Source organism: Nicotiana sylvestris, chromosome 11 (assembly GCF_000393655.2).
Source record: "Nicotiana sylvestris chromosome 11, ASM39365v2, whole genome shotgun sequence".
NCBI classification, from domain to species: domain Eukaryota; kingdom Viridiplantae; phylum Streptophyta; class Magnoliopsida; order Solanales; family Solanaceae; genus Nicotiana; species Nicotiana sylvestris.
Genome location: NC_091067.1, coordinates 152,566,632 through 152,588,050, shown reverse-complemented (window position 1 = coordinate 152,588,050; position 21,419 = coordinate 152,566,632). Strand labels below are relative to the sequence as shown.

Genomic DNA, 21,419 nt, shown 5'->3' with positions numbered 1-21,419 from the left:
ATACAAAAGAGAAGATCTGAAGATGTTTATTTCATACATAGACTGTTATATTGAACATCATGTAATGTATAATAGTTTACATTCTTGTTTGGATCATGTAAGGTAGCCTGCATGCCCGGTAGATATCAATGTATGGTGATTGAATTTTAGTTTGTATAAGTAGGCTGATAGATAAAAGTATTCTCAATGCAGTAGGGTGTATCTTAGACTTTATCTAATTATGTTTAGCATGTCCTTAACTGCATCAAACTATCCATGTTAGTTGATTTCATTTCCTTTTGATAAATTGCCTCCTTATAATTGGCAAACCATTGCTTTAAAAACAAACAGCGCAAGCCTGCACTTCTCAACCTCACGAAGGTCGAGCCCGAATCGAACGAACTCAACGGGTTTTCATCAGAAAGGCAATGGCCTAGGCCCAGCCGATACCGTATGGGTTGGGTTTGGGACAATAATGTCCGATTAGCTGCCCACGTGCATGGCCATGTCTTCTTATTCTGCAAAGGCATTCGGAATTCTGTTATAAATAACCTGCAAGCATGTAATTGAGTAGGATCATTTTACTTTCAATTAGTAGAAACAAATGCGACAAGATAACATAGCCGCTATAGGATATCCTTTAAAAATAAAGACGAGATGAGCCTCGACAAATAAAAAATGCACAAGCTGCGGGGCCCTCCAAATGTATATATTAAAATATTTAGAATTCGGGACAGGCCGTTTAGCGAATTTCACGGCCTTTTCCCAACATAACAATACGCTAGTTGCTTTAGGCGCGTATTTAATAATATTATCTCCTTAAACTCGGGTGCACATTTATGTGACTCAAGTCCAAATCTCAACGGAATCGAAATGTGTCTCTAATCACGGGTATATTGATTATGGCATGGTCCGAGATGCATTTCCATGACGTTGCAAATTCTTTTAATAATAAATGAGACGAGCCTCGACAAACAAAAATGCACAAGCTGCGGGGCCCTCCAAATGTATATATTAAAATACTTAGAATTCGGGACAGGCCGTTTAGCGAATTTCACGGCCTTTTCCCAACATAACAATACGCTAGTTGCTTTAGGCGCGTATTTAATAACGTTATCTTCCTAAACTCGGGTGCACATTTATATGACCCAAATCCCAATCTCAACAGAGTTGAAACATAGCTCTAACCACGGGTACATTGATTGTAACGTGGTTCGAGGTGTGTTTTCCACGATATTGCAATTCTTGATAAAAATAACATTAAATGATAAAAGCGGTTAAAAGATAAAATTGACACATAAGTTCACATTTGCATAAAAGCAAATAATTAAGCCGAATATAACAGTTGAGCGACCGTGCTAGAACCACGGAACTCGGGAATGCCTAACACCTTCTCCCGGGTTAACAGAATTCCTTATCCGGATTTATGGTATGCAGACTGTAATATAGAGTCATCCTTTTCCTCGATTCGGGATTAAATTTGGTGACTTGGGACACCCTAAATCTCCCAAGTGGTGACTCTGAAATAAATAAACGAATCCCGTTTCGATTGTCCTTTAATTGGAAAAAACTCCATTGCACCCCCTCGGTGCGGAAAAAGGAGGTGTGACAAGGCTAACACATGAAATCCTGCTAAGATCTGACTGACTGGGTTATAGTCTGCGAAGCCTCTAAAGAATACTGAAAATGCTAACTGTTTACCGGAACAAGTTCCCCGGTATACCTTATTAACTGAAATACTAGAATGACTAAAACAAAAGAGAAATAAGGCCCGACTGGGGCTCACCAATAGCTGATACGAGATGTCCTAGCAAGCAGAATCGTCAACCTACAAATCGTTACCTGCATCGCGAGATACAGGCCCCGGGCAAAAGGGACGTCAGTACATTTGAATTGTACTGGTATGTAAAATAGCTGAACAAAAGAACTGTCAATACTGAAACTGAAACTGAACTGCTAGCTGATAAACTGATAACTGAACAAGGAAGTAAGGATGTGAATACTCCCTTTTTTGAATGATGAACAACCTGTTTAACTGAATATTAAAACTGCGGCCTCAGGCCCGATATATATATATATATATATATATATATATATATATATATATATATATATATATATATATGTGCACAACTGCGGCCTCGGGCCCAAGTATACGTATACATAACTGCGACCTCAGGTCCAAAATGCATAAAGCATAAACTGCGGCCTCAGGCCCAAATGCAGGTGTTCAACATTCAGGAATTTAAATCAGGAACTGAGAATCATACTGTAATATGTGATACTGAAATAATGAGCCATACCAGCTTACATGATACTGGTATAGTGAATAGGATTAAACTGAGATGAGTATTCATAATAAGTTGATTTGTCATAACTGAAACTCATAGAATATCGAATGATTATGAAACTATGTCATCTAGAGAATATAAGTTCTACTTCTATTCATGGAACCAAGGCATAATTACTTTCTGAGGAAACTAGTAATGTTCATGATGAATGGGACGTAGGGAGAATCATAGATATTCCCAAACGTAAAGAGTTAGCCTTACATACCTCAATTTGCCCCTTAGTGATACTACAATGATCCACACTACTAAGAACCTTCAATCTACAACAACAACATCCAATGGAACCCAATATTAGTAATAAATTCCATAACTTATGCCATTTAGGCATATTATCAAACACCTTGAAGGCATAGATATTTACACCTCATAACTATAGTGTTGGTTCATCCAACTATCACCATTAACCAACAATTCATTCCACCATCATTCCTAACAAATTTATAACTTCCAACAACATATGTATGACCATCCATTCACACCCAACCAACAAATCCTATCAAATAATCACCTTTAAATCCCTACCATGGTCATGCATTTAAATTGGGAATTTATGACTTCCAATCACCATACCATAAGTTGTAATACTTGATTCATACTCATAATTCCATAATAACACCATATATGTAAGTCTAAGGGTGTAGGATTACCTCTTGTAGACCAAATCTTGAAAGACAACTTTTGGGGTGTTCTTGAGATTTTGAAGAAATCCTATGAAACCCAATCAAAATCATGTTGTAACTAGTGATCGAGAGGTGAAATCACCATGAAAACACACTTAAAAACTCACCTTAGGTGTGCAATTGGATGCCTTAGTCAAGTTGGGGTGTAGAGGAAACCCTAAGCTTGAGAAGTGACTCAATTTCTATTATTTCCGGCCTTTAAAGTATTTAAAACTTTCCAGATGCGAGAGTTCGCGCACTTGTTCGCGCGATTGTTCGCGCACGAGGCAGAATGCTCAGCAAAAATGCGCGACTTGGCGCTAGTGACACCTGCCCAGTAAAATGGTCATAACTTTATGTATACACATCCAAATGACTAAAAGTTTATTGACTTGGAAACTAGACTCAAAGGGCTTTAATTTGATAGGTTATTCATCTCACAACCCGTTATATAACCGGAGATATGATCGTTCAAAGTGAGGTCTTGTGCGCACTCATTTACAGATTTGTCTAATATGAAACTTTTCCAACTTGACTTAGACTTAGGCCTCTCCTTAGACCCCAATTCACCTCTAATATGACTTATACACTTATTAACATAACCACTCAATTACCATCATGATAATGCTCATTTAATGCATCCACAACTGATTCAAATTATGGGGTGTTACATTATCTCCCCCTTGGGGTCATTCGTCCTCGAATGATGGTCCTGGCTGCAACTACGGCTATCTATGGTCATTAAATGGGTGTTATGGAGATATGAGAATACTAAAATATTATGAATACATGTATATCAAACTGAACGAGCACGTGATCACTAAATACTAAGCTAAGTAGATATTGTAGGACACAGAGATTATAATATAAGACCTGAATGGAAAGGTTAATTACCTTCCACATTTTCCTTTTGCTCTTCAAAGAGATGGGGATATCTGGACTTCATGTATTCCTCGGCTTACCATGTAGCGTCTTCAACCTTTTGATTTCTTCAAAGCACTTTTACTGAAGCAATTTCCTTAGTTCTGAGCTTGCAGATTTGTCGATCAAGAATAGCTACTGGAATTTCCTCATAAGACAGGTTGTCCTTAACCCCTATAATCTCTGTAGGAACCACAAGTGACGGGTCTCCCATGACTTTCTTCAACATGGACACATGAAACACTGGGTGTACAACAGCTAGTTCTTGTGGCAATTCTAACTCATAAGCCACATGTCCGATCCTTCGCAGGATTCTATATGGACCAATATAGTGGGGGCTAAGTTTTCCCTTCTTTCCAAATCTCATAACGCCTTTCATGGGCGATACCTTCAGAAATACCCAATCATCAACTTGGAACTCTAAGTCTCTACGTCGTACGTCCGAATAGGACTTTTGGCGACTTTGAGCTGTCTTCAAATGCCTTTGTATCAAATTAACTTTCTCCATGGCCTAATAGACCAAATCGGGTCCTAACAACTTCGCTTCTACGACTTCGAACCAACCAATTGGTGATCTACACCTTCGCCCATACAGAGCTTCATACGGTGCCATCTTGATACTAGAGTGATAACCGTTATTATAAGAAAACTCTACAAGAGGTAGATGATCGTCCCAATTACCTTTAAATTCAATAACACATGCCCTGAACATATCCTCAAGGGTCTGAATGGTGCGTTCCGCCTGGCCATCTGTCTGAGGATGAAAAGCGGTGCTGAGATTCACCCTTGTGCCCAATCCCTTCTAAAAGGATTTCCAAAAGTTTGCTGTGAACTGAGCACCACGATCTGAGATAATGGACAAAGGAGTCCTATGCAATCGGACAATTTCTTTGATATACAACTTGGCATAATCCTCGGCCGAATCTATAGTCTTCACTGGCAAGAAGTGAGCTGACTTGGTAAGTCGGTCTACAATCACCCAAATCGAATCATGCTTCCGGTACGAGCGAGGTAGACCTGTTATGATGTCCATGTTTATCATCTCCCATTTCTAAATGGGAATTTCTATATTCTGAGTTAAACCGCCAGGCCTCTGGTGTTCGACTTTCACCTGCTGGCAATTTGGACACTTAGCCACGAAATCTGCTATATTCTTTTTCATATCATTCCACCAATAAACCTCCTTAAGATCATGATACATCTTTGTGGAACCTGGGTGAATAGAATGCCTGGAATTGTGGGCCTCTGACATAATCCACTCTCTAAGCTCATTTACATCTGGAACGCATAGTCTGCCTCTGTATTTTAAAGTGCCATCATCTCCCCCTTGTTCAAAAGCCATAGTCTTGTGTTTGCGAATTCCTTCCTTCAGCTGCAATAAGTAAGGATCACTGAACTGTTTTTCTTTTACTTCGGCTACTAAGGAGGATTCAGCCCTGTTCTGGAGAACAACGCCACCATCTTCGGAGTCCAAAAGTCGAACTCCTAGATTTGCTAAACGGTGGACTTCCTTCATCATAGTTCGCTTGTCTGCCTCAACATGAGCTAAGCTCCCCATAGAACGCCGACTGAGAGCATTGGCTACAACATTTGCTTTCCCCGGATGATAGAGGATATCAACATCATAATCCTTAAGTAATTCGAGCCACCTTCTCTGACGTAGATTTAATTCTCTTTGCTTGAAGATGTACTGAAGACTCTTGTGATTTGTAAAAATGTCAACATGTACCCCATACAAATAATGGCGCTAAATCTTAAGCGCGAACACCACAGCCGCTAATTCAAGGTCATGAGTCGGATAATTCTTCTCGTGAGCCTTGAGCTATCTCGACGCGTAGGCTATGACTTTACCGTGCTGCATTAGTACACACCCCAGACCAACCCCTGAAGCATCACAATAAACAACGAACCCTTCGTTTCCTTCTGGTAGTGTCAAGACTGGAGCTGAAGTCAATCTCTTCTTTAACTCCTCAAAACTTTTCTCGCACGCGTCCGACCATTGAAACTTGACTTTCTTCTGAGTTAATCTAGTCAAAGGGGACGAGATAGAAGAAAATCCCTCTACAAAATACCTATAATATCCTGCTAGGCCCAAGAAACTTCTTATATCGGATACTGATGTGGGTCTAGGCCAATTCTTCACTGCCTCTATTTTCTAAGAGTCCACCTTCACGCCTTCCCCTGAGATGATATGGCCCAAAAACGCTACTGATTTTAACCAGAATTCACACTTAGAAAATTTGGCATATAGCTTGTGATCCTGCAGTGTTTGCAACATAATTCTAAGATGTTCGGCATAGTCAGTCTCGCTACGGGAATAAATCAAGATGTCATCAATAAACACGATAACAAACAAATCAAGATAAGGCTTGAAGACCCTATTCATAAGGTCCATGAAAGCTGCTGGTGCATTCATTAAACCTAATGACATTACCAAGAATTCAAAATGCCCATATTGAGTCCTAAAAGTTGTTTTTGGAATATCAACTTCCTTAACCTTCAACTGATGGTATCCCGATCTGAGGTCAATCTTGGAATAATACTGGGCGCCCTGAAGTTGATCAAATAAATCATCTATTCTGGGAAGAGGGTACTTGTTCTTGATGGTGACTTTATTCAACTGACGATAGTCAATGCACATGCGCAACGACCCATCCTTCTTTCGGACAAACAAGACCGGTGCGCCCCAAGGTGAGACACTTGGCCTTATAAATCCCTTATCTAGTAGGTCCTTCAACTGGACTTTTAACTCTTTCAACTCTGCTGGGGCCATTCTGTAAGGCGGAATGGATATTGTCTTAGTGCCTGGAAGTAGATCAATTCCAAAGTCAATCTCTCTATAGGGAGGAATTCCAGGGAGATCTTCGGGAAACACTTCTGGAAACTCATTTACAATTGGTACCGACTGGAGAGTAGGGATCTGAGCATCTGCATCCTTAACTCGAACCAGGTGATAGATATATCCCTTGGAGATCATCTTTCTGGCTTTAAGATAGGAAATAAACCTACCCCTAGGTGCTACTGCATCACCCTTCCATTCTAAGACTGGTTCACCGGGAAACTCAAAACTTACTATTTTGGTTCTACAACCCACTTTGGCATAACATGACTCTAACCAATCCATGCCCATGATCACATCGAAGTCTAACATCTCCAATTCTACTAAGTCTGCTACAGTAAGACGATAACGCACTTTAACTGGACATCCCTTATAGATATACCTTGCTATAACTGATTCTCCAACTGGAGTGGACACTTCAAAGGGTTCACACAACTTTTCTGGTTCTATCCCAAATTTCTTTGCAATATATGGGGTTACATAAGATAGGGTGGATCCTGGATCTATAAGAGTATAGACATCAAAAGTGAATATTGTTAGTGTACCTGTGACAACATCTCCACGAGCCTCTATATCCTGACGGTCTGCCAGTGCATACAAGCGGTTTCGACCACCGCCTGCATCATTAGACTTTGTTGCACCACGCCCTTGTTGGGCCTGAGAGTTATGATGGGATGCTGAATTAGTGGACTGAGCTGCATTGCCTCCATTGTTCTGTTTTGCTGATGGACAATCCCTCAAGAAGTGGCCCTGCTGACCGCACCCAAAGCAACCATTTGTGCCCAAACGACACAACCCTCGGTGTCTCTTACCACACGTGTTGCAAATAGGGTAATCAGGGACTCTGTAGCCCACACTAGCCTGTGACTGTGAATCTACTATTCTGAAATTCTGGTTTTTCTTGTTAAACTTCGACCTCGGAACCGGTGTACTAGCTGAAGATGGAGCAGGTCCTGATTTTGATTTTTTGAAAAACTGGCGATTGCCTCCTGCTTGAGATCCCCCATGGTTGAAATTTCCTGCAGACTTAGCTGTTTTGCTGAATTCCCTCTCATTCTCTCTCCGTAGCCGCTCTTCTTCCTTCAACCTGTCTTCGTTCCCTTGAACAAAGGCAGCTATCTTAGTGATGGTCATGTCATTATTCTAAGCAGCTATATTAGCATCAGCAAACAATTCATCTAAGAGCCCCAACACAAACCGCCTAACTCTGGCCCTCATTTCACGTACCATTTCTGGAGCATACTTGGCCAGAGAGACGAACTTGAGGTAGTACTCATTCACACTCATATCATTCTGTCTGAGTCTCTCAAACTCCAAAGCCTTAGCTTCCAAGACCTCAATGGGTAGAAAGTGCTCAAGGAACGCATCTGCAAAATCCTTCCAAGTCGCAGGATCTGCATCCTCCCCTCGGGACTCTGCCCATGTTTCATACCACTGTTGGCAACATCCTTCAGCTGGTATGCAGCAAGCTCTACTGCCTCAGTGTCTGTAGCATGCATCACTCGAAATATCTTCTGAACCTCATCAATGAAATTTTGCGGATCCTCATCCTTTTTAGACCCTGTAAAGACGGGAGGTTTCATGTTGAGGAATTCCCTAGACCTGGAACTACCCGTCTCACGAACATCACTTGTTCCCTGTCTTTGAGCCTGATTAGCAACAATCTGGGTGAGCAACTGGATAGCTCCCCTGACATCCATGTCTGAAGCACTGGGCACTGAGCCCGATGCAACTCTCTGGGCTGGAGTGTCCTCCTCCTGAGCAGCATTAGTTGTGGCCCCCTGGCTAGTAGCTGAGGCCCTCCTGGTGTACTTTCTTTTTGCAGGCATTTTTCTGAAATATGCAATTCGCATGGGTTAGAAAGATTCATGAAAGCAAATCTCTAACTGCACGATCTAGAGTATGAAAGAAATGGAACAATCCTAGATGTCTTGGTGGTCAACTACTTACATGTGTGGCACGCACACACACATAAAAGAGACCCCACTAGACACGGCTTCGTAGATTTCCTAGGACTCTTGAACCTAGGGCTCTGATACCAAGCTTTGTCATGCCCCGAACCTGGGCCTAGACGTAACACGGCACTCGGTTCCTGACTACATGTGACCGAGCGAACCAACTGGCTGGCTGAATCAACATATGGTGTAACTATGAGCTAGAGATAAATATAAAACATGATAATCTACTAAAGAGTCTAACTGAAATATCATAGATGCGGAAAATACTAAAAGATCTGCAAGTATAAACAAGTAGCCAACAAGGCTAACACATGAAATCCTGCTAAGATCTGACTGACTGGGTTATAGTCTGCGAAGCCTCTAAAGAATACTGAAAATGCTAACTGTTTACCGGAACAAGGTCCCCGGTATACCTTATTAACTGAAATACTAGAATGACTAAAACAAAAGAGAAATAAGGCCCCGGAAGACTGGGGCTCACCAATAGCTGATACGAGATGTCCTAGCAAGCAGAATCGTCAACCTACAAATCGTTATCTGCATCGCGAGATACAGGCCCCAGGCAAAAAGGACGTCAGTACATTTGAATTGTACTGGTATGTAAAATAGCTGAACAAAAGAACTATCAATACTGAAACTGAAACTAAACTGCTAGCTGATAAACTGATAACTGAACAAGGAAGTAAGGATGTGAATACTCCCTTTTTTGAATGATGAACAACCTGTTTAACTGAATATTAAAACTGCAGCCTCAGGCCCAATATGTATGTATGTATATATATATATATATATATATATATATATATATATATATATATATATATATATATATATATATGCACAACTGCGGCCTCGGGCCCAAGTATACGTATACATAACTGCGACCTCAGGTCCAAAATGCATAAAGCATAAACTGCGGCCTCAGGCCCAAATGCAGGTGTTCAACATTCAGGAATTTAAATCAGGAACTGAGAATCATACTGTAATATGTGATACTGAAATAATGAGCCATACCAGCTTACATGATACTGGTATAGTGAATAGGATTAAACTGAGATGAGTATTCGTAATAAGTTGATTTGTCATAACTGAAACTCATAGAATATCGAATGATCAGGAAACTATGTCATCTAGAGAATATAAGTTCTACTTCTATTCATGGAACCAAGACATAATTACTTTCTGAGGAAACTAGTAATGTTCATGATGAATGGGACGTAGGGAGAATCATAGATATTCCCAAACATAAAGAGTTAGCCTTACATACCTCAATTTGCCTCTTAGTAATACTACAATGATCCACACTACTACGAACCTTCAATCTACAACAACAACATCCAATGGAACCCAATATTAGTAATAAATTCCATAACTTATGCCATTTCGGCATATTATCAAACACCTTGAAGGCATAGATATTTACACCTCATAACTATAGTGTTGGTTCATCCAACTATCACCATTAACCAACAATTCATTCCACCATCATTCCTAACAAATTTATAACTTCCAACAACATATGTATGACCATCCATTCACACCCAACCAACAAATCCTATCAAATAATCACCTTTAAATCCCTACCATGGTCATGCATTTAAATTGGGAATTTATGACTTCCAATCACCATACCATAAGTTGTAATACTTGATTCATACTCATAATTCCATAATAACACCATATATGTAAGTCTAAGGGTGTAGGATTACCTCTTGTAGACCAAATCTTGAAAGACAACTTTTGGGGTGTTCTTGAGATTTTGAAGAAATCCTATGAAACCCAATCAAAATCATGTTGTAACTAGTGATTGAGAAGTGAAATCACCATGAAAACACACTTAAAAACTCACCTTAGGTGTGCAATTGGATGCCTTGGTCGAGTTGGGGTGTAGAGGAAACCCTAAGCTTGAGAAGTGACTCAATTTCTATTATTTCCGGCCTTTAAAGTATTTAAAACTTTCCAGATGCGAGAGTTCGCGCACTTGTTCGCGCGCGAGGCAGAATGCTCAGCAAAAACGCGCGACTTCGTGCTAGTGACACCTTCCCAGTAAAATAGTCGTAACTTTCTGTATACACCTCCAAATGATTAACGGTTTGTTGACTTGGAAACTAGACTCAAAGGGCTTTAATTTGATAGGTTATTCATCTCACAAATCGTTATATAACCGGAGATATGATCGTTCAAAGTGAGGTCTTGTGCGCACTCATTTACAGATTTGTCTAATATGAAACTTTTCCAACTTGTCTTAGACTTAGGCCTCTCCTTAGACCCCAATTCACCTCTAATATGACTTATACACTTATTAACATAACCACTCAATTACCATCACGATAATGCTCGTTTAATACATCCACAACCGATTCAAATTATGGGGTATTACAAGTCACCTCGGTCGGGCTGTTTGGCACCTCTTCCTCGTTGTTTTACCATTGTTTGCAAGCAAACACATCTAACATTGTTAGTTGAAGCACAGGTAGTGAAACAGGTGAATGACTTAAAGTTGCAGACAGCAAAATGAAAGTTGCAGACAGCAAAATGATTGTTGCAGACACTGTTGCAGAACTAGGCACCGCGGACCGCACCATCAGGAGTGCAGCCGCGTTGGAGGCATCGCGGACCGCGCTGAACAAAGCCCCAGGAAAGGTCTTCTCTGAATCTCACACCACGGTCCACACAAAATGGGGTCGCGGCCGCGGTGGGCCAACGCGGACCGCACAAAAGTTACCGCGGCCGCACTGGACACAAGTTGTTCTTCAGTCAATCAAGCATCGCAGACCGCGTTAGGGTACCACGGACCGCGCTAAGGCGATCGCGGGTTGCACTAGATCAGTTTCAGGGACTAAGCTAGGGTTGCATGCTTTGTTCTATTTTTGTTCAAATTTTTACCCCTACTTGTCCCTACTCAGGTGCCCAATCCTTAGGTACTTTAAACTAATCACGAAATCTAACCTAGACTAACAATTCGAAGAAAATCATGAAGAGAAAGAAGTTACAGACTACTGGAAAGCAAATATAATAAAAATAAGAAACTAATTAATCATGAATGCATGAAATGTTACCAGGATTAGGAAGAATGAATGCAATCTATCCACACAAGCAATAATCCCAATCTTGAAAGAAGGTGAACAATAGAATTAGGGTTCTGGGTTTCCAATTTGCAAAAAGGGTAAAATGAGACCCTTGGTCTCTATTTATAGATACCCAGTGGGACCCGTACTCACCTACCAGCGCGACCACACAAAAGTGACCGCGGATCGCGCTGGGTTTATTTGTGTGACCCTTCATGAAGCACCCTACGCGGACCACATAAAAGTGGAACGCGGCCGCGTAGGTCCCCCGCGGACCGCACTAACTTGACCGCGGCCACGGTGAAGAACTTCAGAGAGTCCCCTTTTTGACTCATGCCGGTGCGGACCGCACAAAGTGCACCGCGGCCGCACTGGCAGTCTTTAGAGACTATGCAATTTTCCTAATCTGTTTTGCACTGCTTCAACACAATCCCTGCAACATCTCACAAACAATTAGCTCAAAAATCCTAAGCTACAAAGAAAAATCAAAAGGACATGGGTTGCCTCCCAAGAAGCGCCTGATTTAACGTCACAGCACGACGCATGTTACCACCCCATCACTTTAGATGAAGAAGCGTCACTACGTGGTTGCCATCGAACTTTCCAAAATAATGCTTGACCCTATGGCCATTGACTCTGAAAACTTCACCATTTTTGTTTTTTAGATCAAGAGCACCAAATGGGGTCACGAACACAACTTCAAATGGCCCACTCCACTTTGACTTGAGCTTACCCAGAAACAGACATAACCGGGAATTATATAAGAGAACCATATCCCCAACTTTGAACTCCTTGCCCCGAGCATATTTGTCATGAAGGTATTTCATTTTGTCCTTGTACAAGGACGAGCTAGAGTATGCATGGAATCTAAACTCATCGAGCTCATTGAGTTGTTCAACCCTCAGAGTTGCAGCAACATACCATTCTAAGTTCAACTTCCTCAAGGCCCACATAGCCTTGTGCTCCAATTCCACCGGAAGATGGCAAGCTTTCCCAAACACCAACCGGTACGGAGACATACCAATCAGGGTCTTGTAAGTTGTCCGATAGGCCCAAAGAGCATCATCCAATTTTTTCGCTCAATCGGCCCTATTTGCATTTACAGTTTTAGACAAGATACTCTTAATTTATCGGTTGGAGACTTCCACTTGACCGCTAGCTTGAGGATGATAGAGGGTGGTTACTTTATGATTAACTCCATATTTGGCTAGCAATGAATCAAAAGCCTTGTTGCAAAAGTGAGATCCCCCGTCACTAATGATAGCACGGGGAGTGCCAAACCTCATGAAGATACTCTTTTTAAGAAATACCACAACACTCCGGGCTTCATTGTTGGGCAAAGCCACGACTTCAATCCACTTGGATATATAATCCACCACCACAAGAATGTAAGTGTTTCCACAAGAGCTCACGAAAGGACCCATGAAATCGATGTCCCAAACATCAGAAATATCTACCTCGAGAATCATATTGAGGGGCATCTCATCCCTTTTTGAAATTTCGCCAGCTCGTTGGCATTCATCACATCTTTTGACCATATCACCGGCATCTTTAAACAAAGTAGGCCAATAAAATCCGCAACTAAGCACTTTAGAAGCCGTTCTCACCCCGCCATGATGGCCACCATAGGGTGAGGAATGGCAAGCTTCCAAAATACCCAATTGCTCCTCCTCCGGGACACATCATCAAATCACACCATCGGTGCAAATCTTAAACAAATAGGGCTCGTCCCAATAATAATCCAAGCTATCCCGCTTGAGCTTCTTCCTTTGGTTAGAAGAGAGCTCACATGGGATGATTCCGGTAACAAGATAATTTGCAACATCGGCGAACCACGACATTACACTCATTGACACCGCAAGGAGTTGCTCGTCGAGAAATGTATCATTGATCTCAAGGCCGTTACAAGGCCTCCCCTCCTCCTCCAAACGGGACAAGTGGTCTGCCACTTGATTCTCACTACCCTTCCGGTCAACAATTTCTAAATCAAACTCTTGAAGAAGAAGAACCCATCTCATCAATCTTGCCTTTGAATCTTTCTTGGTCATAAAATACCTAAGGGCGACATGGTTGGTGTGCACAATAACTTTGGTCCCCATAAGGTAAGGACGGAACTTTTCCATAGCAAAAACAATAGCCAATAACTCATTTTCAGTGACTGTGTAGTTTCTTTGAGCCTCATTCATGGTATTGCTTGAGTAGTATACCGGATGGAACATCTTGTTGATCCTTTGGCCTAAAACCGCCCCCACCGCAATGTCACTAGCATCGCACATGAGCTCAAATGGTAAGCTCCAATTTGGTGTGGTGATGATGGGGATAGTTGTCAACTTTTGTTTAAGAAGCTCAAAGCCTCCATGAATTTCTCATCAAAAACAAACTTGGCATCTTTCTCTAGAAACTTGCACAGCGGGTTAACTACCTTAGAAAAATCTTTGATGAACCTCCGGTAGAAACCCGCGTGCCCAAGAAAACTCCTCACCCCTTTGATAGAAGTAGGGGAGGAAGCCTTGAAATAACCTCGATTTTGCCTTATCCACTTCAATTCCTCTCTTCGAGATCTTGTGACCCAACACTATACCTTCTTCTACCATAAAATGGCACTTTTCCCAGTTTAGAACAAGGTTGGTATCTTCACACCGAGCCAACACTCTATCCAAGTTCACCAACCATTCCTCAAAAGAATCCCCAACCATGCTGAAATCATCCATGAAGACCTCCAAGATATCTTCCACCATGTCGGTGAAAATAGCCATCATGCAACGTTGGAAGGTCGCCGGAGCATTACATAATCCAAATGGCATTCTAGAGAAAGCGAATGTGCCATAAGGATATGTAAAAGTCGTTTTTTCTTGGTCCTCTAGGGCAATGAGAATTTGATTGTACCCTGAGTAACCATCAAAAAAACAATAGAAAGCCCGGCTCGCAAGACGATCAAGCATTTGGTCAAGGAATGGCAATGGGAAATGATCTTTTCTAGTTACCTTGTTCAGCTTCTGGTAATCCATACAAACTATCCAACCCGTCACTGTCCAAGTCGAAATAAGCTCATTGTTGTCATTGGTCACTACAGTCATTCCACCTTTTTTTGGTACACATTGCACCGGAGAAGTCCATGAACTGTCAGAAATGGGATAAACCACACCTGCGTCAAGCCACTTGATGACCTCTTTCTTTACTACTTCTTGCATAGCCTCATTTAGTCTTCTTTGATGCTCAAGTGAAGGCCTCACATCCTCATCCAATATGATTTTATGCATGCAAAAGGCGGGGCTTATACCCCGAATATCAGCTAAAGTCCATCTGATTGCCCTTTTTCGCTTTTGAAGAACCGCCAAGGTGGCCGCAACCTGCATGTTAGTAAGGCAAGAAGAAAGAATAACGGGTAAAGTAGAATTTGAACCCAAGAATTCATACCTGAGGTGTGGAGGAAGTGGCTTCAACTCCAACACCGGTGGCTCCTCAATCGATGGCTTTGTTGGTGGAGTTTTGCGGTTTTCATGATCTAAAGATAGCCTTCTAGGCTCATAAGAATATGAAACCATACCGTGCAATGCATTCACGCACTCCACTCTACTAGCATCATCATTGACATCCATATTAAGAAGCACGACCTCAAGAAGATCTTCAATATTGATCATGGAACTTGTGTCATCCACTATCACAGCTGTGACAATGTCCACAAATGAACACACCTCCGTGCTATTGGGTTGTCTCATTGATTTGCAAACATGGAATACCACCTTCTCATCTCCCATTCGAAATGTCAACTCACCCGCTTCAACATCAACCAATGCCTTACCCGTAGCTAGTAAAGGCCTACCAAGAATAATCGACACTTCAAAGTCCACCTCACAATCTAATATGACAAAGTCGGCCGACAATATGAATTTATCAACACAGACAAGAACATCATCGATTATGCCCAAGGGTCACTTCATCGATCGATCTGCCATTTGAAGTCTCATTGAAGTAGGTTGAGGTTGCCCAATTCCCAAAGTCTTGAAGACCAAGTATGGCATCAAATTAATACTAGCCCCCAAGTCACACAGGGCCTTAGCAAAATCCGCACTTCCGATAGTACATGGGATAGTAAAAGCTCCGGGATCCTCAAGTTTGGGTGCCATTGAATGCACTATGACACTCACTTTATGAGTCATCTTAATTGTTTCACACTCCATCGACCTCTTCTTTGTAACCAAATCTTTCATGAACTTTGCATACCCCGACATTTGCTCAAGTGCCTCAACCAAAGGGACATTGCTTGTGAGGCTCTTCATCATGTCAATGAATTTTTTTAATTGATTGTCACTCTTTTGCTTTGCCAACCGTTGAGGATAAGGGTGAGGTGGCCTAGGCAAAGTTGCCTTGGCCTTTTGTACAACCGGCTCTGGTATGTCAATCACGTGTTCCCTAGATGGGTTCACGACATCTTGAGTCTTCACCTCGGCTTCATCATCAATATCAATCCGCACATCATTGTTCACATTTTGATTAACCATATCATCAATAATCAAAAGTACATAATCATCCCGCAACTCAACATCTTCATCCATAGCTTGCTTTTGTATCAAGACATTCACATCACCGCCTCTTCCATTTCTTGTTGTAACTGCCATCACATGATTATTATTCCCACCCTTCCGGTTCACCACCGTATCACTTGGTAGAGCACCCTTGGGACGAGTATTCAATGCTTGAGAAATTTGGCCTAATTGCACCTCCAAGTTCCGGATAGATGTGTTATGCAAAGCTAATTAGGCCTCGGAATCTTGGTTCTTTTTCATCATTTTCTCGAACATGCTTTCAATTCTCCCCATATCACTTCCGGACGAACTCAGACCTTGAGAAGGAAAGGGGGGTAGATTGTTCAGTTATTTATACATGGGGGGCCTTTGAAAGCCTTGCCCCCGGTTGCCTTGGTTCCCGTTATTGTTCCACCCTCCTTGATTGTTGTTGTTGCCCCAGTTATTGTTACTACCATTCCAATTTCCTTGGTTGCTATGATTACCCTAATTGTTGTTTTGGTTGTTGTTATTCCAATTACCTCCGCCTTGTTGTTGATTGTTGTTATTCCAATTACCGCCGCCTTGTTGTTGATTGCCCCAATTTCCTTGAGGACACCATTGTTGATTTGAAGAGGTACCTCTGTTCCCTTGGTAGTTGCTGACATATTGGACTTTTTTGCTTTGATCATCATAGCACTTATTTGAATAACCACCACTATCATTGTTGTTGTCATATTGTTCACAATTACCTTGAGTTTGTTGTCCTCTTTGCCTCCTTTTTGTTACGCCCCGCAATATTACGTCGATATTACGTCCGGCAATATTATATCACGATGATGTTATGGTCTGCAGTATTACATTACGGTGATGTTACGCTTTGCAGTGTTAAGTTGCGACGATGTTGCACCCTATAGTATTGTGCATTGAATTTGTTGTAAGGTAATTGGCATCAGTCCACGGAAAAGATTATTTGGAGATTATAAGGATTATGCTATTTCACAAGTGATTAGTAAATTCATGAAGGTGAAAGGGGGAGCAAGTCTAAGAAAATGAATTTTGTCAAAGTTTGGCATTTTGGGATAAAATACGGCCCGAGCTAAAATACCTGGTATTTATTGACTAGTGCCATACAAGGTACTATATGGCCATGATAGAAAGACATATAAAGTATGTGAACAGTGAGTAATATTTTAAGTAAGTGAGAATAATTCTCAATTTTTTGGGTGATTGGTTAATTACTGGGTAGCGGGATATTACTTAGTTAATTAATTAATTATTTGATGGATAAGATTAAGAATACCCCACCCCTACCCCAACGTGGAAGCATGGAACCACTCCAAAGAATGACTCTTAGTTAAAGTGGATATGTGGCATGATCAAAAGGGACATGGAGAAAGGGATATATATCGGCAGTATAAGACTAGGACACAATAGTCATTCCCCAATAACTATTTTGATAAAATTGACTTAAAGAAGTTGAAGATAAGACATTGACTTTTCAGCACTTTTATGCTAATTTGGAGCAATTTAAGAATAGAAAGGTAAGTGATTGTCAGATTCTTATACCCAATTTGCTTAAATCAAAGCATAAGAAGAAAGTTTACTATATTCCTTTACTACACTTTGGCTAAGACGGCTCATGAAGAAAAGGAAATAGATACAAAATTATTATGTATTGATTCTATTGGTACCATCCAAGAGGTGAAACAGAGCACCTGAGTACCTCGAGAAAAGATGACCTGGTATGAGTGCCATTTTGCGTTGCACTACACACAGGTGTGTAATTCGCGTTGTCGCAATCAACGGTATTAGAGAAATTGTTAAGAGAATCGGCTCAGGTATGTTAAGGCCCTCCCTTCTTTCTTTTGGCATCTATACGATATGAACGAAACGTGCAAATGCACAAACTCCATAAGTGACTCTACTCATAGAAGTAATAGAAATATCTATGTTCTTTAATTCCCATGTTTCATAATATTTTATCATCTGTTCATGGGTCTCAGAAAAATACGAAAGTTGAAAAGATGTTACTTTATGATATTGCTTAAGAGGCAAAGTGGTCTTATGACCTTCTGAATGATTTTATTGACGTACTTTTTATGCATTGCATTCATGTGCATTGACCCATGACCAGATAGCGTTATATACGCATATATATGTAAATATATGTATATGGGATATGGGAAAGGTTACGACGTTATATACGCACCACCACCTGATCAGCTAGTATATGATGATGATGTTGCCCACAGTGGCTGAAATATAATTCAAACGGCGTTATATACGCATATATATGTAAATATGATTCAAACGGCGTTATATACGCGTATATATGTATGTATATATGTATATGGGATATAGGAAAGGTTATGGCATTATATACACACCACCACCTGATCAGTTGATATACGATGATGATTTTGCCCGCAGTGGTCGATATGATATGATGGGATGCCTCAGAGGCTGATGATGTTATGAAACATGTACCAATGCACGACATGACATTCATACGCATACGCATGACGCTAAAAGTAATTTATGATTTACAAAGTTATTAAGAGTTACAAGTTGAGTCATGTACTCTATATGTCTTCCATATCTCTTATGTATTTATTTATGTGCCTTACACACTCAGTACATTATTCGTACTGATGTCTCTTTTTCCTGGGACGCTGCATTTCATGCCCGCAGGTCCCGATAGACAAATCGAGAGCCCTCCATGTAGGCTATCAGCTCAGCGGAAGATGTTGGTGCGCTCCACTTGCTTCGGAGTTGCTTGTTTGGTTAGTATGAGTTAGACGTATATTGTTTGGTATGGCGGGACTCTGTCTCGACCTTTATGATATTTATGTATTCTTAGAGGCTTGTAGACATATGTCGTGTACGTGAAGGATTGTACGGCCTTGTCGATCTATGTTTTGAGTTTATAAATGATTATGTTGGCCTATTAGGCCCGTATATCACGTGTATATGATGATGTAATAAGAAAGATGCATTACATTGGTATTCGGTTAAGTAAGGTACCGGGTGCCCGTCGCGGCCCATCGGTTTGGGTCGTGACACTTTTCAACATAGAAACACCTTCCATTGCATTGACTTGGCGCGGGTTTTGGACTTGTTGCAATTGCGCCTTTGCCAATTGATTCATAGTTGTTGTAAGCTCAGCGATGGCTTGGCCATGATCGTGTAATTCCTTGTGCAAATAGATGACCGTGGGGTCACCTTGGGGCACATTTGCTCGGCTTTGCCATGCCGAAGAGGTGTCGGCCATTTCATCAAGTACATCACATGCCTCTTGGTAAGAAAGTTTCATAAAGTTCCCTCCAGCCAATTGGTTCACAATGCATTGATTCATGGTGTTGATGCCCCGATAAAAGGTTTGTTGAATCATAGCCTCGGTCATGTCATTATTAGGGCACTCTTTCACCATTGTTCTATATCTTTCCTATATCTCGTGCAAAGGTTCCGTTGGCTCTTGCTTGAAAGCTAGAATTTCATCCCGAAGAGCTGCCATATGACTTGGAGAAAAGAACTTGGAAATAAATTTGTCCGCCAATTCATCCCATGTTGTAATAGAATGATTGGGGAGCCTTTCTAACCAATCCAATGCTTTACCCCGAAGAGAGAACGAGAAAAGCCTCAACCTCAATGCATCCTCGGACACGTTTGTCTGCTTGCTACCCCAGCATGTATCCACAAACCCCTTCAAGTGCTTGTAGGCATTTTAATTGGAGGCACCCGTGAAATACCCTCTTTGCTCGAGCAAGGTCAACATAACATTTGTGATTTGAAAGTTTCCTGCCCGGATTCGGGGAGGAACAATAGCACTGGCGTATCCTTGATTTGGTAGAACTCTAGGAGCCACTCTTGGCGGTGGCAGAGGAGGATCTGGAATATTGTTGTTCTCATTTGCATTTACATTGGCATTTCAGCCTCTCCGTGGAACTTGAGGTAAGACCTCATCTTATTCTAGATCCTCTACCTCCTCCCCCGCCATCATATTGTCGAGAGGGTCATTTGCATTAAGAGCCATGGTACCTGATTGATCGACACAAACAAAATTAGTAAACAAGAAGGAAAGAGAAGCAAAACACAAAACTAACTAAATAGATAGTCAATATCGTAAGCTCCCCGTCAAAGGCGCCAAAAAGTTGATCGCTGCCGACTCGACACTACGTTGTGGTAGGAAGAGCATGTCGCAATAGCTTTTACCCGAATAGAGGTCCAGGATCGAATTTCCACAGGGAGCTAGTCGTGGAGTTGTATTGTCTATTTAGCCTAGAGTTGCGGTTGTGCTTCTAATGTCACTTCAAATATTTTTGGGTTTTTGATTTATAACTATTTTTATAAGACTATTGATTAACACTAAATTATACTACAAGAATATTGTTAAGTTGTATCTAATGGGATGAAGGGCACTAGGGTCGTGACACTACCTAGGTGGCTAATTGACGGGTAGATGTTACTTAGGTTCGATTGACATATTTGGGGCTTATGCTATAACCGTTGCACAATCTTACCCACTCTCACACCTCTCGGTAGAGAGAGTGATTTTTTGCTCAATTGACTCTCTCGAGACCAAATGGGTAGGCAAATTAGATCAAGCAACTGGGGTTCAAGTAGAGTGATTACTCTCTCGAGATTTAACCCGTTAATTGGGACTATCATTTCTCATGAGTCCATCCCAATTCCTTGTTGGGTCAATTTTGGGGTTATAGACTCTCTTTCTCAAGAAGAGTTAAACACACAAAGCTTGAATCAGTGTTTGCAACCACCAATTCTAAATTAAATCATAAATTCAACCCAAATAAGAAACACCCATAGTCAATCTAACCTTATATGGCAACACCCATCAATTACCCACACTAGGGTTGAGCCACAACCCTAGCTAATGGGTGTAGCCACTCATGCTAGATACAGAAATTGAAGAAATAGATGAAGAACTAAACATATTAATTAATTACTCAAAAGAAACTACAGTAATCTATATTTAATGGAAAGCAAAATATGCCAAAAATGGATACAACACCAAGCGCAGCTTTTGTCTCTCGTTCCCAGAAAATCGATCCCTAAAAAATAGTAAAATGTTCTATTTAAACTAGGCTGGAAAAACTGGACAAAAATACCCCTGCGGGG

General features: G+C 41.2%; 2 protein-coding genes across 2 annotated transcripts; both read right to left on the bottom strand.

Annotated features, from left to right (window-relative positions):
- Nucleotides 1–4,961: 4,961 nt before the first annotated feature.
- On the bottom strand, nt 4,962–5,468 carry LOC138881865 (uncharacterized). The gene has a single exon (XM_070162153.1). It carries the CDS (start codon nt 5,466–5,468, stop codon nt 4,962–4,964), a length of 507 nt encoding a protein of 168 aa, XP_070018254.1.
- A 6,864-nt stretch (nt 5,469–12,332) lies between these two features.
- Nucleotides 12,333–12,794, bottom strand: LOC138881864 (uncharacterized). The gene has a single exon (XM_070162152.1). It carries the CDS (start codon nt 12,792–12,794, stop codon nt 12,333–12,335), a length of 462 nt encoding a protein of 153 aa, XP_070018253.1.
- Between the last annotated feature and the right edge of the window lie 8,625 nt (nt 12,795–21,419).